We start from the raw sequence: 23,313 nt of genomic DNA on the forward strand, positions 1-23,313 counted from the left end.
TGGGCGGCCGGGTCAAGGAAGGGGCGGTGAAGGGAGGGCGCCCTCGCGGCTCTGCCTTCCCCACCTCGGAGACCCTCGGGTATCCCAACGCCTCTCCCCGGCACACCCACCTACCCCACGTCTGAGCTGTCTCCATTCTGGAGACTCATGAACACACACCCCGCCACAGAGTCCCCAAGCTGCAGGCCTGCGTGTCGAATAGCTTGCTGGCCACTCCTTTTGAGTGACCGTCCACTGTCCCCAAAAGGCGGGACCGCTGCCTCCTTTCTGACCTGTGCCCTCTCTCCAGCCAGTGCCCACCAGCTGCCCAGCCCCCACACCTGGCAACCCGTGAGGCCTCTCCCCTCTGCCCCTCCCCTACCAGTTGCCAAGTGGAAGACCAGGAGCGATGATTGAGAGCTGGGCCGTGGACACACTAGGTGAACAATTTCATTTCTCCCCGTCACTCTGTGAATTGTGTCTGAGCTGAGTGCATGGACACCGTTGGCTCCCCTTCGCACCCTCCAAACCCACTCCCTCTGCCGACAGCAACAAGACTCTGCTTTAGAAAAGGTTCTCTGCCTTTCTGGGTTTTCACCTCTGATTTGTGCCTTCCATGCCCACGCAGAACACTGTGAAGAAGGAGCAGACAGAGCCAGATGTGCCAATGGAGGGGCTCTAGACTTGGAAGGCTGGGAACACTGGCATGCAGCTCTGTCATCTCTGTAGGTCTGGGTGGTGTGGAGAGGAAGGGATTGTTTCCCCTGCCATGACAAGGGGAAACCCAGAGCCTGGGGATGGGGCAGACTGCCCCAAAGACAGAGTGGATGGAGAGAAAGATCTGCCAATAGTTTTAGAATGCTGGATGAGGACTCATCTGAAACCATAACCCCTGGACGGTTAAGTACGGGAGCCAATAAATCCATTTTCTGTTTAGGGTCAAGAATTTTGTTGCTTGGACAGGAAGTATCCCTGACTGATGTGCTGGAGCCCAGAGAGGGTAAACAGCATGTCCAAAGTGACTCAGCATTAAGTGCTGAGGCTGGGTTCCTATCCATTCCCTGTTGCGTACAACAGCAAATCATAACCCTGTGGTGTAGCATCCAAGGCCTGGCATACCCTGGCCTCTCTCTACCTTTCTGGCTTCAGATCCTACTAGTCACTCTGCCCTAAAGGCACTTTCCTCTCGGACAGTGACACCCTTGGTCTCTGGTCTCCCCAGCCCTGTGGGGGCTCTGCAAAGCCTGCTTCTTCGGATGGAAATGTCCCCTCCTCCCTCTTCTTTGCATGTGAGCTCTGGATTCAGAGAATGCCAGCTCTGCCACCTCCTGACTGTGTGATCCTGGGTGAGTTCCCCCACACCCAATCCAACCAGCTCCCCATGCCTCAGTTTCCTCATCTGTAAAAAGGGCTAACAGTTCTAATCTCATAGGTTTGCTGTGAAGATGAGAAGAAGCAAAGCCCTTGGCAACTGCCTAACACATTACAGAGCTCAGTGAATGTCAGTTGCTCTTATTATTTTTTATTATCTGGAAAATGCTGATTGAAACTCTGAGATCCATTTGCTGTCAGCCCTCCCTCCTCCATCCACCCCAGGCTGCTTCCTCTCTTAGTAAGAAAGAGGCATTTTCTGACTTCTGTAAACAGTAGAGTTTATAAAACATCAGAAAAGACGGTTGAATCTGTGCAATCAGAGGATGGTCTCTGTAAATGCTCAAATCTTGCTTGCTAGAAGCACACCATTAACCAGAAACTTAGAATCCCATTAAATAGAAAAAGAGAGAAAAAAGGAGCTATGCCGTCAGTGCCTGAATTGGTTTCCCAGGAAACTGTGGTTTTCTGGTACGATAAGAAGCAGAGATTAAATCATGAAAAAGTGAGACTGAATGTTGAGAAAGAAAAAGAGCAAAGACTTCTGGGATGTGAATTCCATCAACACCAACCTGCATCCCCATCCTTCCCAGCGTGAGTGCCCACTGATGACTTTCCATGGGTTCTGCCTGCTCAGAATGGCTTCAGTTTCCTACCGAACTTAAAATGGTGTCTAGAGAAAAAGTGCCGTCATTTAATAAATGTCACGCACATCAGTACAGCACCTGTCAGATGTTCTGCAAACAAGGACTAGATTCTCCCACAGAAGTGTCAGGCCTCAGGACACGGAGGCTGGGTTCGAGTCTCGGTTGTGTCACTTGTTAGGGGACATGGGTTTTCACCATGTTTCACAGGGTTATACCCTCCTCAGGAAGTGAAGATGACTTGCCTAGCAGGTGGTTCTCTGAACGTCCCATGGAGACCTGTCCCGTGGCCTGAGGGGACTCAGGCCATAGTGACTTGTTGCTTTTGCTAGTGAATGGAGGGCAGAAGGGACAAGTGACGCGTGTTCCTTCCAGGTGGAAGCTCTGAGAGCCAGCAGGTGCTGTGCTGTGCCTCAGGCTGTTGTCACCTCTGAGACTTTCTAATTGTTACTTCAGGATCACCTAACTCTCTTGACTGAGTCAGTGTCCAAACTCTTCCCTTTCCGGCCTCAAGATATTCTAGAATCCAGTTCAACAGAGAGGGGATCAGAGGTATGATGTCTGAACTCTGGCGTGTGCAGACGGAAGCTGGGGTTGATGAACTATCTTTCTAACCTGGGAAGCTGTGGATGCTAGTGGCCGGAGCGAAGGCAATGTGGTGTCTCCAAGCTTCCTCTCCCAGGCCCCCAGACCCTGGTCCCAGACTCACACAGGGGCCAGGGCCAAGCAAATGGCTGTGGCCTCTTGCTTGATCATAGAGCACGGGCTTCCTGTTTCCTGTGACCCGCACCACCCTAATCACTCCTGATGGCCTCACAACAACCATGTTCAGCTTTGGCCTGCCTTCTGCAAACACCCACTACAACTCTGAACAAGCCCATGAAGGCTTGAGTCCACAGGGCTGGCCAACGGGGGATCCATGTGGACCAGGGACCCTGTGCGTGGGCTGAGGAGGCAGAATCTCTGATGCCTTGGTCCCACCAACAGCCTTGGACCACAGTTCTTACAGCCTGTGCATCACTCGGGAAACCTCTCTTGCTGTTTCAGTCGAAGGACAGGATACAGTTGGGTGCTGGGGAAAGATGATGCGAAGCACAGAGCCTCATTTCCACGTGATGCTGGTGGAGGAAGACAAAAGCACAGTCATGGCCAACGTGTGCCTCTGAAGCCCAGGACCCACAGCCACATCCAGCACCTCCAGGACAGCACAGTGTCCTTCATGGCATGGCCATCCAACCGGGTCTACCGTCACCCAGTCCCGGGATGGCTTCTCTAAGACCTCCGGCTCCACTTGTTGCAGGATGAGGGTCTCCCTGTGGGTGCCCAGCTCCTCGCTGGCCATCGGGGGTGTGACAGGCAAATTATCAAGTGGGGCTGTCCCTGCTGAATCCCTGTGGTCACATCCCAGAGCATGGGCCTGGAGATGGACTCCTGACAAAGGAAGTAGATGTGGAGAAGCCTCTGTAGCACAGTAATGACGTCCCAGACACCGCAAACACTCCTCCGGGACCCCTACCTGAGTGGCCACATGCCTGTGGACTTTGAGACACTTGACCATACACGCCTGGATTTTGGCAGGACCAACATCCAACTGAATTGGATGTTGGGGGCCTTGGGCCGGGTGCCTGGTCTTACCACTCTCTGGACTGTTCAGTTCCACATGCAAAAATCATTTCCACCTGTAAACCTTGGTTCCCCTATTTGCAAAATGAGGGGTTGAGTATGACCCTGGAGCACCCTTTCATTTCGAGGATTAAGTCCCAGGGGGCCTCCCCCATCCCCATTTCAGAATCAGCTGCGTGAATCCCACGTGCAGATGGTGCTTTTTTCACAGCAGGACTGACCTCCTTTGGGAAGGAGCATAATTAGACTCATTTACAAGCCCCCCGCCCCCTGGCAAAGCCGGATGAATTATTCATGTTTAATTTTTCCATCTAATTGTACTCCAAGTGTCTGATGGCTTTTGTTTAACTTTCAATCACACCTTGGCAGCTAAGAATGATTTTTCCCTACAAGGAAAGTTTGTCAGACATGGGTAGGTGGAGAGAGGAGCAGGTCACACAGAGACAGTGAAGGGAGACTGTAGACTAGTTTCGGTCCCTGGTCCCCACCCCTCGGCTGAGCTCGAGGTATTTTTCTCCAGTGCAGTGGGTCAAATGGTGTCTCCCCCCACCCAGCCCCAGACAGTGAATGTGACCTTCTTTGGAAAGCAGGTCTTTGTAGATATGTTCAAGTTAAGGATCTCAAGATGGGATCTTCCTGGATTACCTGGATGGGCCCTAAATTCGAATACAAGTGTCCTTATGAGAAACTTTTGCAGAAGGAGAAACAGAGATACCCAGAGGAGAAGGCCATGTGGCATCAGAGGCAGAGGCTGGGGTGATGCCTGGGGCTACAGGAGCTGGGAGAGGCAAGGAAGGATCTTCCCCAGGTGCCTTCAGAGGAACACAGCCCTGACAACACCTTAACTGCAAACTTCAGGCCTCTGGAACTGTGAGACAACAGATTACTGTTGTTTTAAGCCACCCAGTTTGTGGAAAGGTATGGCATCCATGGAGTAAAGACACGGGCGTAATGCTAGTATCACTGACAACTTCCTCTACATCTATTCCAGACCGCTTCTTTCCTTGCAGTCCCCTGTTTTAGCAGCCCCAGCCCTGAAGCACAGAGCCAGGAGTCAGGGCAGTTTCTGGACCCCTCCCTCTCCCTCCATCACATCCAGCCTGCCTCCACGTCCTGAGCTCGTCCATCGGGAGGTCCCTCTGCTCTGGCCCTCAGCCCAGGCTGCCTCTGCCTCAGTGGGGCTCCCTGCCTCTGGTTAGCACCCCAGCCTCACCTAGAGTGAACTCCCTAAAATGGGGATTGGGTTCCCACCCACTGTCCTGCCCTGTGGGTGCCCGGCCCTCCCTCCCCCTCATCCACAAGAGAAGGCCTTTTCAGGCTACACATACTGGCTGCCCTATCTGTTTCACTCGTTTGAGTGCAAGCAAAATCGTTTTATACCCCAAACTCCAGTTTGTACCAAACTGGTACCAGTACCCACCGGAGATGCTCTGCAGGCTGGCTCTGAGCAGATGGCTTCACCTCTGTGTCTGGTCAATCCTCTCCACCTGTGAGAGAGGTACCCCCCCTTCTGTGGATGAGGGAATAGGGGCTCAGCAAGGAGAAGCTGCTTGCTCAGGGCCAGGCAGAGGAGGACCAGCCTGGGACTGGAACTAAGTTGAGTTGCAGAATCTACAATATGCAGTATGCTGTGACTTGGGAGGCAACGCAGAGTGGGGGTGAGAACTCTGGCCCCTGACAGCCTGGGGCTGAATCCAGGCTTTGTCTGCTTGCTGGCTGTGTGTGCAAGTTTCTAAACCTCTCTGTGCCTCAGTTTCCCCAAGTTCAAACTGGCAATGGTATGCCTTACCTCCTAGGGTAGCAGTAGGATTAATTGAGATGGTGCACGTGATGTACTGAGGACAGGGCCTGGCGCGGAGTAGGTGCTCTGTGAGTGAACTACTAGGAAGGCACGTGCCACAGTGCTGACTGGCTGCCAGGGAGCCTGCATTCCAGGCTCAAGTCTGCCTTTAACCCATGTAAAGCCTCCCTTGGGCCAGTCTCTCAACTTCTGTGGACTCGTGTGAACTGAGGCTCCAGGAACACGAGAGGAAAGACAGCCGCGGGAGCATGGGCCGGTGGGCAGGAGGGGCTGCTGCCTCGCTGGGGTGCCCAGGGGCCTGGGAGGATGGCTCTGGTTCTGGCAGCTGTCTGGCTCCAGCCCCCTTTTCCTTCAGTGGCCAAGTGTGAACAAGCACACGTGTAACGCTCTAGACCAGGGGGTGTTTTCTGTAAAGGGCCAGAGAGTAAATATTTTAGGCTTAGCTGGCCACAAGATCTCATCTCCTCCAGGTTACTCAACTCTGATTTTGTGATGCAAAAACAGCCACCGGCAATATGTAAATGAATGGGCGTGGCCATGTTCCCATCAAGCTTTACAAACTGGTGGATTCTTGGGCTCACCTCTCCCCATTGGGCAACTCTTTGCTGACCCCAGGTTTAGAAGAGGGGTTGCAATCTTGCTGTTGCAACAGAAGCCTCTCTTTACTGCCAGTGTGTAAAAACGCTGGGGGGTCAGTAAAGCTCAGAAACAGGGGCTTGTCCTGTTCCATTCCAGAACAAAGTCCATGGTTCTTCCTGCCAAGGACGCAGGAATGTGATCCAGGTGAGTCTTCTGCAGAGCCATCAGGTTTGCAGAGATTTTTATAGAAACTCTTTCATCTCTTCCTGCCAAGGGCATCGCCTGCTCTCCTGAAAACAGTGGGGTGACACCAGCACCAGGCACCATGGCTGATCACTGGTTCAAAGTCACACTGCTCTGTGGGATCCCACTCGGAGGGTCCTGAAACGTTGGAAAGAAGGTGGCTGTGCCGCTGTGGCCCTCACTCCTCTGAGGTGCACTTCTCTGAGATTTAGTCTCCCTTATCTACCCCAGGAGCACGGGTACAAGGGCCGTCACTCATCCACTGGGCAGATCTCCACTGATCATAAAATGAGAGGCATGTGAAATGAACAAACATCGCTGTTCATTCCACCGGGGAACTCCAATGAGAAAGACGTATGGAAAGCACTCCATAAACGCCAAAGAATTATACAAGTATCAATTAATGTGATGGGCCAGTAACTGAGCTTGGAGACATGGTCAAACACTCGGAGAGCTGGTGAGGGCAGCCCCCTGCAGGCCATCTGGGTGACCCTACAGAAGGGACCTCCCACCCTCCCATCCCACGAAGGAGGAGAGGGAGACGAGGGTGGGGAGGTGACTGGCCCAGGACCAGAGGTGGAGGCAGAGCGAAGATGGAATCCTGGCTTCCTAACTCCCAGCCTGTGTTCCTCTCACTGCCTGCTCTATTCTGGAGTGATTGCACCTCCACAGAACATGGAGTTCTCCCATGGGGTCCGCACCTCCAAAGGCCCTGCTGCTGGGGTTCACTGGACTGGCTGTATCCTGGGCAAGCTGGATGTTGAGAGTGGGCCAAGGCTCCATGAGGAGAAGGATGTGGCCTTGGGCTCCACTGATGGAACAGAGCAAAGTGTGGTTTATCCTGATGTCTTGGTAGGAGCACACTTTCAGGAGGGGGAGCCTGTTACCATGGTGACTGAGCAGCTGCGGAGTAAGGATGGAGGCGGATCTGCCAAAGGCCACACCACAAGAGGCCTGCTACACAGTCTCCCCAAGGATGCTGGTGTGGAGGGGCCTGGAAGTCTTCCTGTACATGGAGGCAGTCTCACTGGGGCATGGCAAGCAAAGCTGCTTTTTTTCAGCAAATTTTCTCCAAAAGATGACCTGCCTACAAACATGAGCTGTAAGCACTCCGGCCTAACCGAGTCAGATCCTACAGGAGGTTCCTGGCTACCTGTGCCTCTGTATTAGTTTGCTCGGACCGCCATAGCGAAATGCCACAGTTGGGTGGCTTAAACAGCAGAAAATTATTCAGTTGTGGAGGCTAGAAGTCGAAGATCAAGGTGTCAGCAGGGCTGGTTCCTTCTGAGGCCTCTCTCATTGGCTTGCAGGTGGCCATCTTCTCCATAAGTTTTCATGTTGTACAATTCTTATAAGGACACGAGTCCTCTTCTTATAAGGACACAAGTCATACTGGATTAGGACCCACCCTAAGGCTCTCATTTTACCTTAATCACCTCTTTAAAGACCCATCTCCAAATACAGTCATATCCTGAGGCTCTGGGGGTTAGAGCTTCAACATACAGATTTGGGGGGGACAAAATTCAGCCCATAACAGCCTCCTTCCCTCCCCTGTTCAGAACCTTATTAACTGTGATGGTGCAATCTCACCCAAAGAGAAGAACCAGATCACTGGGGCCATGCTGGGCCGTGGGAGAAGAGCCATTCCAAATAACCATTCACTGCACAAGCGCACTGAAACCCTAGAGAGTTTTCTCTGTGTGATGAGCCAGTCTGCACACCTCTGCCACATGCCAACTTATGTGATTCCTAAATGCTTAGACAGGCAAGAAAACACTGACTTCTTAGTCACAAAAACCAGGGCTTGACAGTTTAGCCCCACCAAATAACAGCTGTGTGACCTCTGGAAAACTTCTCAGCCTCTCTGTGCCCTGCTTTTCTCATCTGTAGAATGGATGGATACCACCTGCTTTGCAGGGCTGTAATGAAGATTTAAGGAGATGACATCTCTTTCATCAAAGAGATAAAGGTTCTAGCACATGGCTGGTACTTTTAGCAACAATTAAATCAGAATCAGAGTAATTCTCTTCCTCTGAAACAGACATGAAATTAAGCAGGGTGAAAAAGGTATAATGTTTGTTGCACCCCGGAAGGACAGTGAGGGTTTGTGCTGGATTACATGCCTGCGTTTACATCCAACCCAGAGTTGGCAAGGGAAACCCAAGCTGGGACAGAACTGGGACGCACACCTAGGTGGCTACCTTGTCATGGCACTGAGAAGGGGCAAACCAGACCTTGTCCCAACTTCTCAGGGCTCCTAGCCCAGAAGTGAAAAAAAACAGATATTAGCCCCATGATGGATGCTCTAGGAGAGACATACAGGGTGCATGTGATGAGATTTATAACAAGGCCCTGGGCTGGGCTGGAGAGTCAGGGAAGGGTCCTCTGAGGCAAAGGCATTAAGCCGAGGCCAGAGGGTGAGTAGGAGTTATCCAGGCAGAGGGTCAGGTTGGGGGGAGTGTTCCAGGTGAAGGGGAAGCAGAAGGCTGAGGAGTTGGGAGATGGCAGGCTGGCGCCCCAAGAGGGAGGGACAGAGGGCAGGTGACAGTCTGTGGTCTGGAGTCGAGGGGAGTTTAATCAGGAGTGTGTTACAGAAGTGCCGTGGCAGCCTTTCAGGAAGAGACAGAAAGCACCATAGAGTCACATGTCCAGAGGAAAAGTTAGAAACATCATACAGCTGTCAAAGCCCCTGCATCCGGCCACCTGTGTTATGAATCAGTCCCCACTCTATTCTGCAGTAATGTAAAAAGCACCTGCTTCCCTCAGGATCAAAAACAATAGCCAGAAACATTATTGCATGGACGGGGTTGGTCGGACAATTTGAGTGACCAGGGGCTGGGAGGGGCCGTGGGCAAGTGCACCCACTTCTCAGAGCTCGTCTCCACAGCTGCAAAATGGAGAGAATGACAGCACCACCTACACGAGCTGCCATGAGGATTAAGCGTAGCAAGTGCAGTGCGTTCAGCTCAGTACCACCTGCAATAAATGTACAATAACAGTGGCTGCCTTGGAGGTTGTTACCATCATGACTGAGAGGCAGTGTGGTGTGACTGTGACATGCAGGAGTTCTGCTCCAGATGCCCCAAGTCTGAATCCCACCCACTTGCCAGCTGGGTGACCCCGGGTAGGTTACTTAACCTTTCTGTGGCTTAGTTTCCTCCCCTGTAAAGAGGGGATGTTAATCTTGCCTACTCCACAGTGATGTGGGGAGGATTAAATAGGTTAATATGTGCACGGTGACAGAGCGCTGTCTGGCAGAGAGTAAGTACCCAGTAAGAGGTGAAGGTGGTGCGGCAGGTGGTGAGGGCGATGATGGGACGCAGCACTGGTTTCAGATGGAGTCAGCACCATGGACAGCGTGCAGGACACCTCAGCCACGGTGGAAACCAGCCAACTGCCTGGCCTTGCTGAGCCCCCAAAGCAGTGGTGCTGGTAACAGTTTAACAACATGCTCTCTGGGTGGAAAGCTGACTTTGGAGATTCAGACTTGGGGCATTTCTGAACAGACACACCCCACTTTCCTTATCTGTGGGAGGCTGAAGGGAGGCAGCCTGTAAGCTTGACAGTGGTTATGGGCTGGTGTGGGTCCTGTGTTTACAGAATATCAGGCCCTATACTCACCAGCCATTCTGCTCTCACAGCTCCCAGCACAGGAGGCACACCCCATTGAATGGAAGAGAAAAGCGAGTCTCAGAAGGCCCGAATGACTGGCAGGGCTGCTGGGCGAGTCAGTGTTGGAGGCAGGGTTGAACCCCAAGCTCCAGGGTTTTGGCCAGCACAGAGCCTGGCACATGGAGGGGATGTCGTCGGTCCCCTCCTTGGCTCCCTGTACAGAAAATAAGTCTAGTCCACAGGCGGCCGCGTGCTGACCAAGATTTGGAACTGCTTCACCCTCCAGCCTGGCTTCAGCACCTGCTACGTAAATGGGAATTAGAAATTTGTTCCAGGCTAAGGCTTGGTGTGATGCCAGCTTCCACCATGAGAAATCATTCAGGGGGGAGAAAAATCAATTGAATCATCTTTACAAGTCTCTAGGTGCTAAAAATAAAGCAGAGGTCCATCAGCTGAGGCCTCCTGTGCAATCCGGCACCTTTAAGATGCTTCAAACTCTAGAAAAATCACCCAGCACTGCCTAAGGGCCTCAAAATGTTGGTATTAAAGGACATGAGGGGTTGTTTAAACAGATGTGGAGATGGCACTGGGGAAAGAGGGCTTCAATGATCAGAGAAGACGCAGGGATTTATGAGAACCAGCCTTAAGTATTTGAGGGGCTGTCGTCTAAGGGGGAAGATAATATCAGCCAACTGCCAGGCCCCTTTATATGAATGATACCTTTATTCCTCACAAATATCAATATGATAAGGAATTTGGCCCATTTTGCAATCATAGAAATTGATGGCAAAGGAGGTAAAGCAATGAATCTGAGTCCAATTCAGCCAGACTCCAGAGCCCAGAGGGCTTCTCTTTAGTGTCTGGGGTCTCAGAGCCCCCCACCCTGGAGCTCAGATTTACAAGAAGGCATCTGTATCCTAAGACCAGATGGAAACTATGAACTTCCTGCCTCCAAAGTCCCCATCTACAACCATTCATAAGCACCTATGATGTGCCGGGTCCTGCATTATTGTGTGGGGACACAGAGAGGGCTCAGCCTGGGTTCCTAATCCCAAGGGTTTCACCAGAAAATGGGGGAGGTGGTCATACTAACAGATGACAAGAGCCCAGTGTGACCAGGGAGTGTGGGTCCAGCGAGGCTCAGACCAGCCTGGGAGGGGCACAGAGTGGACAGAGCAGAGGAGACCAGGGGGCTGTGAGTGATGCTTGTGGGCAAATGGGAGGCAGCCAGGCTATGAGAGGGAGAAAGGGTCATCCAGAGAAGGATCCACAGAAGGCAGAGCACCGCCCCCACCCCTGTAACACGAAGGGAAACCCAATGGCCTAAAGCTGTGGGCAAGCCTGAAGCACAGGACCCCGGGGAGGTGGGCAAAGGCTGCGCCTCAAGAGCTGCCGGGCACTGTTGAGGGATGTGGACATTCTCCAGACGCTGCTGGGGACCGCTGAGAGCTTTACACAGGGGACTGATGTGGGCAGACCAGAGGCTCCTCGAGCCACTCTCACAGCTCTGCAGAGGGCTAGCTGTCTGGGCAAGGTGGGTGCAGGCAATCGTCCAGGCAGGAATGGTGCAGCCTGAGCTTGGCCTTGGTTAGGGTGGAGAGCAGGGGATGATTCCAGAGTCACTGGGGGACAATGGAAAGGGCTTGGCACCTCTTTCCATCTTGTGGGTGAGAGAGAGGAATGAGGCTGAAGCCTTGGTGACAGACAAAGGAACTGCACCAAGTATGTACCTGGCACGCGGCAGACGCTCAGGCAGTACCAGGCTCCCCTCCCTCTGATCAGAGCAGCCAACTCTAGAATTAGAAGAGGAAAGGTCCTCTGAGTCAGCTTTATCACTATTCTTACTGGTCAAAACAATGCCCACTTTTTCTCCTTTATTAAAAAGGTTTTCCTTTCTCTTAAAACCTTTGCTAAAAATCAATTCTGCCTAAATAGAAAGTGTTACTGTTTGGACACAAGGAGATGGTAACATAGCAGAAAACTCTCAGTGGTCTTGAGGACTGAACAGCAGCATCGAGGCAAATCAAGACACTGAAGAGCAAGAGTCAAAGGAATGTGAACCCCTAGGTCCAGAATCCTCCAGAAGGGACTTGCTCAGAAGGTGTTTCAAAATTCAGAGCAATTCCCCAGCTCAGCGTGGAGTCAGAGCCACCTTTCTGGCCTCCTCCCACACTGAAAATGAAACGCCTTTTCTAATTACTTGGCTGCTATCAGACTCATCATCACACCAAACCCCATGGTCCTGACACCTTTCCTGCCAGGGGAGGCTGGACACCATGGGACGCTGCCAGGTCTCTCTGCTCTGGGTCCCTGTGTCTTGTCGCTCTGGTAGCCAAGCAGCAGCAGGCCATGGGGAGCGCCTCATGCAACATGGTTCCCTGATGAACTGATCTAATGCAGGGACCTTTCCACAGCCACCATATGCCCTGGAGATTCCACTCAGCTCCTTCTGTCTGCCTAGGTTCTACAGGCAAGAGCCTCCTTGAGCCCGGCCCTGGCACCTCCAGCATTCTGTAACGCTCACACTCTCCTATCACTAAGGGCCAACACATTTATATATCTTGATCAACTAACAATTCATCTTCACAAAATTAGAGGCCACACACAGATTTAACAGAGTTATGTGGTAGGATGTGCAGCCACAGAAGCCCCTCTGGCTTCCCATGGGGACCCCCAAGCCACTGATGCTCCCCTCTTGCCACCAGCCATCACCTCCTCACCTGGCTTAGATTCTGGGGCCAACCATTACTTTCACTGCTTGCACATGCCATCGGCCCCACGTCTGCATCTTCACTTTGCAATCCTACCACCCTGGCTCCCTCTCCACCTACTCTGCACCTGCAGCCATGCAGCAAAACGTGGCTGGAGGCAAACTCACACTGCTATGCTCCCTGGTCCCACTCCTTCCCCAGGGCACTGTCACCTGCTCATGTACTGGACATTTTGCTTATTTATTATATTAATGGTTTATCAACATTAAATTATATGTCCATTCCAGGAAGGCATGGATCTTTGGTTCTCTGATTCAAGCACGGGGCACAGGGCCTGGCACAGAACAGGTGCTCATTAATATACTGGTGAGTTGTGTGCCCTCCAGTGTGTGGACGGGGCACAATCTGTGTTAGGAGGTGAAGCTGACAGTAATGACTGGGAAAGTCTACCTGCAGTCCTGGGATGGATCAGTCCTCTTACCTTAATAACAGCTAACCTGTTCCAACGTCCTCTGGCCACCTTGGTCCAAAAGACAGTTATGATACAGCCCCATATCTACAAAGTCTATATTTTAACTATCGATCTAGCTCATGGCTTCTTACCCATGGCCACGCGCTGCACAATCCATCTCCATGTCTCCCTGGATCTACCCAGTCTCCTGGCTTCCAGACTCGTCTGCTGGAACCCAGTCCACCCACAGCCCCGCCCCGTAAGCCAGCAATGCTGCTCCCCTGTTTACAGTGCACTGATAGCGCCTTATCACCTGACAGCAGTTAGGGAGGTGCACAATCTTCAGAACACAGATTCAGACACCAAGAAAAGCTCTCAGTTATTAATACTTTCCAGTCCTTCGCTGAACGAGGGAGAAGGTCTCTGTGCGATCATACCTCTAACACCTGAAGCACTGTCTCTTCCCACATCCCACAGAAAGAACGAGCCTCGGGCTCTAACATGCAGCATTTACAGAGTCTTCACGTGTAGCTGTTTAACCTGAAGTGTGAATTCATGCAGACTAAATTAAATTTAAAAATTCTGTTTGTCAGTCACCCTAGCCACATTTTAGTTACTCCGTAGGCACACGTGACAGGCAGCTACCATACTGCACAGTGCAAATAGAGAACTTTTCCAGTATCACAGAAAGTTCTACTGGGCAGGGCTGAGGATGGATTTTATTCCCATTTTTTGTTTGTTTTTTTTCATGGCATTTATAACTACCTCCTATTTATGGTGTGATACGTTTCACGTTCATTTATGGTAGTAAAATTAAGGTCTCTTTCAAAATACATTTATGTAGCCAAAATTAAAGCTACTTAATTTAAAGAAAATTAATAAAAATTAGAAAAAAATGGGAAAAGGAAATGAAAGAACGCACAGCGTACACATGTAGTAATACTTGCAAAGGAGGTTTGCAAATGGTCGATGTTTGGAGACCGTGGTCCCCAGGAGGAAGTCCCCCACTCACACCATTGGCCAGGCCCGCCGCAGCTGCCCTGACCACCTCCACCTTCCTTCCTCGTCATGTCCCCTCCTCCCCGCCCACCCTGGGCCCTTCGGCAGCCTCCTCAAGCCACTGGGGGCGTCCTAACCCTGCCTCCTTCTCAGTCCTCCCGGGTAGCCCAGGCAGAGTGTGCAGACCTGACTAACAGCACGGATGGCACCGCTGATACCACCCAGGTCAGGGCTGTGCCCCCAGCAGCACGTGAGGCCCTTGAGGAAGGAGCTCAGTTTCTTTCATTTGTCCCTGTTGTCCCCAGGGCCCAGCACGGGGCCTGGGACAGAAGAGGAATTGATGGTTAAATTAAACATAACCCCTTACACAGCTGCAGGGCTTTGCAATTTTTAAAGGGCCTCGGCATTCATGGTGCCACTGAATCCTTACAACAGCCCAGGGAGATAAACTGGGCAGGAGTCACTGTCCCCACTCTAGTCTGAGGATAAGGAAATCTGCGCTCCAGGAGAGTGGGTGCCACTCTCCCAAGGCTGCAGCCCAAGGGCAGGGCAAAGAGCACTGGGCCAGGCCATGGGCCTCTGTCCCATCTGGGCCAAACCCCAGTCTTCCGGAGTCTGCATCCCTCACGCATAGGTGGGTGATGATAACACTGCCACTGCTTCGCAGCTTTCGTGCTCCTGTGAGCACCACGTGAGGCTGTGAATGGCAAGCCACTGTGTAAACTGTAGAGTGCGGTGCAGGAAGCTGAGGACGGCCAGCCACAGTCCCGTGAGCCCCACGCCTGCCCTGTTCGCAGACGTGGAGCTCCTGTGTGACTCCTCATTTTACTCTGCTGGGAAGCGGGTCAGCACCTCAGACTCGGCAGTGGACGTCTGTCTGTGCTGCCCACCACGAGGGGCCCCCAGCGCCTGGAGCAGCGCCTGCTTCTCCCGAGGAGACCACCCCTTCCCACATTCAGATACTGTCCTGGGGGTGGAGCTGACCCCTCCGGCAGCAGGGAAGGGCCGGGCCAACCAGAGCATTGCACCCCCGACAGTGATGGGTTCAGGGGGGCCCCGGAGGCCCAGAGACTGTGGGGTGCCACCTGGGGGCTTTGTAGGACAGTTCAGAGAGAGCCGGTCTCTTTTCTCCTAGACTTTATTCTGGGAGGGCAGGTCCTGAACTGCTGATGTCAACTCACCGCATGTGCAGGCTGAAGCCAGAGCAGAGATCGGAGGCAAGAAGCAGGGAAAGCCAGCCTACGTCATCGTCTGAGCCCCTGGATCCACCTGTACCTGCAGCTCTCTCGGTTCCATAAGTCAGTAAATGTCTGTGTTTTGCATGAGCCAGCTGGAGCGGGGTGTTCTGACCCTTCACTAGCTGGTGTCTAAGCACTGGTGACAGGGGTGGGACCCGCTGGGGTCTGAGCCTGAATAGAGGGTTCAGCAGAGGCCCAGCCCAGCCCTGCCCTTTCCATCCAGCTAAACTGAGCTTCCACTCCTTGAAGCAGCTCCAGCCCCAGCCCATCCTGGAACCTTCCTGACCACCCCAATCCACTTCTACCTTCCAGGCCCTGAGCACTAGGAAGGGAGGAAGGAGACAGATGCTAATGTTTCCTGACACCCTTTAAGCACCCGTTTGGTGTTGGTGCATCTCACAGGGGGTCACTGAATGCTGCCATCCTATGGGGGGAGGGACTCGTAAGGAGACCTAGTCTCAGAGGGTGCGGTGACTCGCCAAGGTCACAGAGCGTAAGGTGGTAGAGGCAGACTCCCGGAGACTCACACCGACTCCGAAGCCCACGCTTTGTCCCACCCCTCGCTGGGCTCAGGGAACATCGGGTGCTTACCCTCAGCCCTCCCAGCTCCCTTCCTCCCGGTTCTGAGGTCTCCCTGCCCAGTGGTCTCCAGCAAGTTCCTGGCTCTCGGCCTCCAGAAGAGTTTCGTCACACCCTTTCTCCTCTGAACTCCCCAGACCGCTCCTTTCTCCTCTCCTACTCCCTTCCCCCCAGGTCCGGCTTCTGCTCCAAGGGACACAGCCCGATTCTGACCTGTGAGACGGCAGCATAGCAGGCACAACCCCCTGTGTTGGGAGCTTTTCGTGGCAGGAGCTGTGTAGTCTCAGCTCCGGGTGCCCAGGGCTGCCTGGCACCCAGCACCAAGTGAACACTCGGAGACAGCTCTTGTGCGGGGAGTCCCCCCATTTCCTTCCAGCACCTGTCTGGACAGCATCCTTCACAAAGGGCAGTTGGCTGGAAAGCTTGGAAATGAGGACTTGGGGCTGGAGGACCTAGGATTGAACCGAGCTTTGCCATCGGCTGCTGTGAACTCTGAGCAAGTTAACCTGGGCTCTCTGTGACTCAGTTTCCTCATCGTAAAGGAGGATCATGACAGTACCCAGCTCCCAGGATTGTTGTGAGGATGAATCGAGTTCATGTGAACACGTTATTATCAGGCACAGAGCCTCACTGCGCATTGTTACTATTATTATTATTGTTGTTGTTATTGGTCTATAGAGTAGTTACACCTCAGTAACCTGCCTGCTCTGTCCATCACAGCCCCCATTAGGCCAAGCCTTGGCCTGGGCCCCTCTGCAGGTCCATGTTCTTTCCTCACCAATCGGTGGAGAGTGGAGTCAATCCTATAATCCCTATAGGATTATAGCCCTATAAACACAGGGGGCCTCCAAGTAGGGCCCCCCACCTTGACCCCATCCAGCCCAGTTGTCACTTTAAGCCCTGGGCAGGACCCCAAGGCTGTTCATCAAACACGGATGCACCTGCCTGGGGCCCAGAGAGGAAGGTCCAAAGAAGCTGTCGGTCGACAGTTTCAGGGTGGTCGGCCACCCCTCATCCAGGAGGGCTGACCCAGGACTCCAACTCCCCCACGGTCGCTGATGAGGCCCCCAGATGACGGCGGCTAATGGCCACCCTGGAGGAGGGGAGGGGTCAAATGTAACACTCAGTGGCCACAGTTTTACAGTTTTCATACATAAACTCATCGTGATTCCAAACCCAGCCTCATTCACACACTGTGAGCCAGGAGGCACCCCACCGAAGAGGCTGAACAGAGCAGCAGCCCCCAAGCCAGCTCATGTACGACAGGCCAACTGACGCCCCACCCGGGAGCCACCCAGCCTGCCGTGGCAACGGCAGGGCCGTGGCAGGAAAGGATACTGAAGCTGCGGTCGGTGATGGCCAGGTGCCAGAGGTTGATGCGCAGGTCATCTGCAGACATGTATGTCTCGCAGTCGCTGTTGACAGAGATGGAGTTGATGTGGTAGGTGTGGCCATTGGCGAAGACCCTCCGGGGGCTCACCTCCACCATCAGATCCATGGGTTTCAGCACCGGCACCTGTGGAGGAGGAGGAGCGGTCAGGGTCAGGGGAGAGGTGATGGGGGAGAGGTGCTGGCAGGAAACGTCCAGGGCCACGTGATGAAAACAAGAGGCCAGGAGCGTGACAGTGGGTGTTCAGCCTGCCCGTGGCAGAGGTAAGCAGTGCCACGTGGCCAGCATCATCAGTGCCAGCCCTGAAGGAAAGCCTGCCTCCTTTGCGTGGCCTCCTGGGATTGGTTCCGAGCCTGCTGTGTGACTTTGAATGAACAGCTGAACCCCTCTGCATCCCCATCTCCTCCTTTCTAAAATGGAAGGAGAAGATCATGGCAGAGCCAGATTGTGCGCCAAACATTTGTGTCCCCTTGTCATGGAGAGGTGTCTGCCAAGGCAGGGACTACATTTCCCAGCTGCCTTTGCAGACAGGTGTGACCACATGACTATTCTGACCAATCGGGTGTGAGCACAGTGACGCCTGGCCCTTGGGGGTCAAGGCGGTTAAGAGGCAGCTGTGCCTCCTCCTCCCCCTTCCACAAAGCAGAAGGTGAGGATCCAGGCTTTAGGGGTGGGGGCACATGAGATGAAAGGAGCCTGTGTCCTTGCAGGAGAGCTGTGTGCCATCCAGGATGCTCATACTGGAGCTTTCCTTGAGTGAGAAATACATTTCTGTGTGCTCTGCCCTGGAATGCTGGGGCTATTACGGCTGTTGGTGTTAGCCGAACGCGAGACAGTGTCAGACAGCATGCCTTTGCTTCCCTCTGTGCTCTCTGCCTGGAATACTCACCCTCTTTGGACACCTAGTGGACCCCAACTCCTCCTGCAAGATCTGAAGTTAACAGCCCTTTGGATGTGCAGCCTGCCTGGTGGGTCGCAGCCCTCCTCAGCCCCAGCACACTGCACACACCTCTGTCAGTGCCCTTGGCATGCACTGTGGGCTGTTTTGGGCACAACTCCCCATTCCAGTAAACTGTGTAGTCTTCAAAGGTACAGACAGACAGACAGACAGACATGGCCTCACTGATCTCTCCCAGGCCTGGCCCAGAGCTGATGCTCAGAAAATGGAGGCTGGCATTGCCATCCTCAACGTGACCGATGAGAAGACTGGATGCCAAGATGAACTGGGCTTCCTAAGTCACAGAGGCAGGAAATGACACAGCCAGGACTGGAAGCCAGGTGTGACTGCCCCAGAGGGCATCACGGTGCAAAGGTGTGGACCTGAAACCTGACTGACTGCCGCTTCAACCCTGCCCAGCTGCTTACTACAGTTACCTCCATCATGGCCTTCACCTCTCTGGGCCTCAGTTTCCTTATCTGTAAAGTGGGTAATTCTGGTGCCTGCTCAGGGCTTCTGTGAGGATTCCATGGGTTAATGCAGGTCAAGTATGCCTGGAACATCACTTAGTACACAATGCCCTCCTCCCCCTCCTCCAGGGGTGGCTGGGCCAGGGTTCACAGAGCCACAGTTTCCAGAGTGGGCCCTGGGCAGGAGTGGGGTATGCTGCAAGGGCGATGGGAACTGTGCTCGGGAGAGAGGTAGCGAGGCCAGCTTCGGAGTGAGGAAGAGACCCGATTTCAGTGACGGGCGATGCAGACCTTTGTCAGCTAACTGCAGGGCTCCTGAGCCTCGGGCAGCAAGTGCTAGGTAGAACGGCATGAATCCAAGCAGAACTGGGTGGCGGCAGGTGACAGGGGATGTGCTGCTTGCATTCATGTGGGAGAGAAGATAATAGGCTGATAACAAAGGCGTGTGTGTGTGTGTGTGTGTGTGTGTGTGTGTGTGTGTGTGTGGTTTCAGGAAGCGGTAGATGCTCTAAAGAAAAACAAAACAGGTAAGGGGACAGGGTGACAGGGCATTAGGGGCTGGTGGCAGGTTGGAAGGGTGACCGGGAGGTGACATATGGGAAGGGGCAGAAACAGGCTGTGTGTGTTGGACTTGGGCTGACATGGGACCCAAGAGAATCTCCTTCTGCCAGGGGACCTCCCCCGACCCCGCCTACTCTTAGGCTGGGCCTGGGGCCCCCTGGCCCTCCCACGGCCCTGTAATCCCTCATTACAGCCTTGACCACTAGGAAGTTGTAATCTTTTTGTTTGTTTCCCCAGTGGACTGGGCACCACTCAGGGGTGCTGTGTGTCTTCTCATGTGCATCTCTGTATCTCTGGTACTCAGCCCAGGGCCCAGCACAGATAGGTCCTCAGGTGACTGAGGGAATGGGTGAGTTGAGTGAATGAACGGTGTCCCTGCCTAGGGGACAGCTGAGATGGGAGGGGACAGCTCTGGTGCTGCAATGGAGGATGGGCAAGTACAAGCCTTCCTTTTGGTACAAAGGTAGCTCTGCAGCCCCCATGAGGTGGTCTCATGTACCAGGAGGCCCAGTGTGAGCACGTGCGGGTGTGTGAGCTTGGGTGTGTATGTATGGGTGTGTCCGTGTGCACGTGTGTGCCTGAGTGTGCATGTGTATGCACCATCGGTGTGCATGCCCACCTGGCTCTGGGTGGTTCTTGTGTTGAGTCTGTGCTTCTAGACTGTCTGCCCGCTGGTCAGTGTTGGTGTGTCTGGGCCCTTCTATGGGGCCCTCCACATGGCCACAGCTGTCAGATATTCTAGGTCAGCTCCTAATCTTCCCTTCCCTTCCCTCAGGGCATGGCCACCACCCGCCCCAGGGATCCCTGGACTCTCTCTCGAGCCACACCTGCTCCTGACAAGGTCAGAGCATTGCTGGTCTAGCAGAGTCTCAGCGTCTCAGTCTGCCTCCCCCTCCTTCCGGCAATGTTGTTTTCCCCTGGCAGCCTTGAAACAGTTCACCCAGTGCTCCAGCCATGCACCACCACCCCCAGACCCTATTTCAAAGCCATTAAGCAAAGAAAGGAGGGGAAGAGAGAAGAGAAACCTGCCCTGGAGGTTTGGAGGTTTCATGAAGAAAACTTTCCCCCTCACCCTCCCTCTACCAGAAGGCACAGTCTTGTCAAGGTGAGGGGCATGAGGACAGACACATAAACACTAAGGACAGAGCAGTGTGGGAAACAAAAGGCTAGAGTGGACAGAAGAAGGATAAGGATTCATCTGGCTCATGTAGGAAAGGCTTTACAGAGGTGGAAGCTAATAGGGTTTTTTTTTTTTTGCATTAGAAAAAAAAAACACATTTATTCTTCTCTTGATAGTTTTGATGGCAAGGCCAGAATCAGAAATACCTACAATTCCACTTTTACGCATGTGAGCAAACAATCCTATTTCAAAAACTCCTCTCTGATTTTCTAACTTGTGCACCCCCAACCGTTTCAATAACCTTTGCACAAGGCCAGTTGTTAGGGTGCACAAAGTTGAGCTAATAGGGTTTTAAAGGATGAATAGGAGTTCACCAAATAGACAAGGTAGATAAAAGCCTTTCTTTGTGTCCCTGTGTCACAGAGCTGACCTCCAGTGTGGGTGTGACTCCATGTCTATTTCCTTGGGGGCCTGGGTACACTTTGGGGGTAGGCACTCAATCTCACCTTACTCAGCTCTGGGACTCCAGAGACCGAGCACAGGGCCTAGCTGCCTCTAGCATGAATGGCCCAGATTAGGTAGAGAGCTGTGCAGGGCTGGGGAGGCTTGGGTGAAATGGGGAGAAGACAAGTTGAGAAGCTGGATGAGGAAAGACCCAGGTACCCACATTCTTTCCCCCTTTCTTCTTCTCCAGCCTTAGTTTACAGTGAAGTGCCACTTTGGGATGTGTGTGACATACAGAGAAAAATCTCAGTCGCTGGGAGGGAAATAAACAAGATTCCCATGGGCCACTGTCTCTGCCGCAAATGCCAGGCCAATCAAGAGGTGATAATTGCATCCTCCAACCAGAGGAAACCCTCATAAACTTTCTTGGGGCTTAGAGGTGGGGGGGGCAGGGGTACCCACACTCCCGTTATTCAACGTCAAAGCTAACTGGCTTCCCCGCTTTCTCAGAATTTATTTGTGCAATTTGCCAGTCATTTAGAAGCCAGTGTGCTTAAACATTTACTCCTCCTTCCGGCAACAACACCGATTACCGTTTCATATTTACGACAATGTGCTCGATGCTGTGTGGCCGCCTGCTGAGTTGATGCTGAAAAGTTTTTTGTTGCGGGTGAGGAAACTGAGGCACAGAGCTGGGAAAGGCCCATGGCCACCTGACCAGCGGTGGGTGGGTCTGGGAGCAGTTTGGGAGCCCGGAGGGGCCTTAGCACCACCCCCTTACCGGGCAGCACCCCTGCCCACTCGGAGGAGCAAACACTCACAGTTACGGTAGGAACCCAGGGAGACAGCACTCCGTGTGATGTGAACTCGGCCCTTTCACACCTGCTAAAGCGAGCAGTCACCTCCCGATGCTCGCCCTTGTTCAGTCTTGGGACTCTGAGGCCCCCTCCCTGAGCAGGGTCTGTCCCAGACTTAGACTAGATCTGCCCTCAGACTCTTCACACACTGTGGCCGCCCAGTGCTGAGAGCAGGGATGGTCACACAAGAGGTGCTCGATACGTGAATGAATAAATCCGGCATCTCCTCCAGCAAACATGTGGGTGGCTGAAAGCACCCACCCTCATCCAGGCATGGTTCTGGAAGCCGGGGCAGACAAGGTGGCCTCAGTGTGCTGCCTGCAGGAAGCCGCTAACGGTCCCCGTGGCTCCCCTGGGAAGCAGGGACCTCACTTCCACTTCACAGAGGAGGCTGGATGCAGACTCTGGAGCCAGACTTCCCTAGGTTTGGATCCAGCACTCAGTTTCCTCATCTGTAAAGTGGGGATGACAAGCATGTACCCATTTCATAGAATTTTGCTGAGAAGCGAATGGGTTTTTATAGCCAGAGTGCTGGGGAGACACGCTCTCCATGAAGCGTTTGTTCTTGTTCCAGATGAGGAATCAGAGGCTTGTGGAGGCTGAGAGCCCTGCCCAGAGTCCCACCACCAGGAAGCGGCAGAGGCAGTATTTGAACCCAGGTCCTGTGACTCCAGAACTCTTTCATATCTCCCAGCCTCTCCACTGAAGAAACACGAGTACTTTTGCTTTTCATCGCGTTAGGGGCAAGAGTCTGTCTTCACGTGACTCTGCCACCTAACCTTCCAGGCCACTCTTACACCAAGGCAATCTTTGCAGCTGAGATTTCATAAAGGCTGCAAGAATCACAAGTTCCGGGCATCCCTCCGCCCCTCAGCAAAGGGCTGGGAACCCACAAAGCTCCGCTCACAGGTTCTCCTCCTGGCTCTGCCACCTGCTCGGCTGAGCGACTCTGGGTGAGTTGCTGCCTCTCTCTGGGCCTCCATTTCCCTCTTTGTTTAACAAGGGATTAGAGAATGTGCTCTCCAGCCTCAGGTACAGCTGAAAAGTGCTTCATGGACAGGCAACCCTTCACCTCATCCACAGAAGACTTTCAGAAGAAAGATGATTCTCTCTGCTTTGCTGGGGAGGAAACTGAGGCGCAGAGCAGGATAATGGCCTCGGCTACCCTGCAAGGAAGCAGCCTGGCTTAGGTTCTGGATCAGAACCTGACTGTGATTCTGATCTCAAAGGCCCTTCCAGTCCTGAAATCCTCACTGTGTAATAAACAAAGCACACACTGCTTTCCGCTTGCTGGCACCATCCGTGTGCGACATCTTACCTGCAGTGACGTCACCGTGGATAGGTCCTTAAGCTTCCCCTCCTCATCTTTCAGGTTATAACCCTCGGGCCTCTTATCACGTTCAGTAATCTTCCATAGTTTGATAGTTTTATCTTTAAAAACAGAACAAAGTGAAACAAGACACAGGATGAACACCAGCATGGAGAAGGGAGTACCCGCTAGAGTCTGCTAGATAAGGGTGCGTCAACCCACAAGTGACTTAACCTTATCCTATTCTTTGATTCCTTCCGTCAACTGACGCAAGGAATATCTTTGCAAAGGGAACGTTTGTCCTCCTGCTCAAGCTCCTCACGATTGATCCCAAAGGTGAAACTGCTGGGTCAGAGGGTACGACCCTTTCAAGGGCAGTTATCATTCTCTCAACT

The 23,313-nt window shown here is 53.1% G+C and overlaps 2 protein-coding genes across 8 annotated transcripts in view; both read right to left on the reverse strand.

Moving 5' to 3' along the window:
- PPP2R2C (protein phosphatase 2 regulatory subunit Bgamma) overlaps positions 1 to 23,313 on the reverse strand; it is a 148,292-nt gene that overhangs the window by 28,427 nt on the left and 96,552 nt on the right. For both annotated transcript variants that reach the window (XM_057726398.1, XM_057726399.1), the window contains exons 4-5: positions 22,928 to 23,040; positions 17,169 to 17,346 (exon numbers count right to left, since the gene is read on the reverse strand). In XM_057726398.1, coding sequence (XP_057582381.1) covers positions 17,169 to 17,346; positions 22,928 to 23,040 — 291 coding nt within the window. The remainder of the gene's footprint in view (positions 1 to 17,168; positions 17,347 to 22,927; positions 23,041 to 23,313) is intronic.
- LOC130848222 (uncharacterized) lies at positions 8 to 17,155 on the reverse strand. 6 transcript variants are annotated; one of them, XM_057726405.1, is made up of 4 exons: positions 15,195 to 17,155; positions 11,583 to 11,645; positions 9,862 to 10,152; positions 8 to 5,104 (listed from the first exon to the last, which is right to left on the reverse strand). In XM_057726405.1, exon 4 carries the CDS (start codon positions 1,080 to 1,082, stop codon positions 111 to 113), a length of 972 nt encoding a protein of 323 aa, XP_057582388.1. In that variant the 5' UTR covers positions 1,083 to 5,104; positions 9,862 to 10,152; positions 11,583 to 11,645; positions 15,195 to 17,155; the 3' UTR covers positions 8 to 110. The 6 variants fall into 6 exon arrangements, with proteins under 6 accessions (XP_057582388.1, XP_057582387.1, XP_057582386.1 ...); XM_057726404.1 differs by having other exon boundaries at positions 9,862 to 10,155; XM_057726403.1 differs by having other exon boundaries at positions 9,862 to 10,155; positions 11,583 to 13,554.

This window comes from Hippopotamus amphibius, chromosome 3, assembly GCF_030028045.1.
Source record: "Hippopotamus amphibius kiboko isolate mHipAmp2 chromosome 3, mHipAmp2.hap2, whole genome shotgun sequence".
Lineage (NCBI taxonomy): Eukaryota > Metazoa > Chordata > Mammalia > Artiodactyla > Hippopotamidae > Hippopotamus > Hippopotamus amphibius.

Bases quoted from the DNA above. Each gene is read 5' to 3' on its own strand.
- LOC130848222 (XM_057726407.1), bottom strand. From the start codon at position 1,082: ATGCTACACCACAGGGTTATGATTTGCTGTTGTACGCAACAGGGAATG.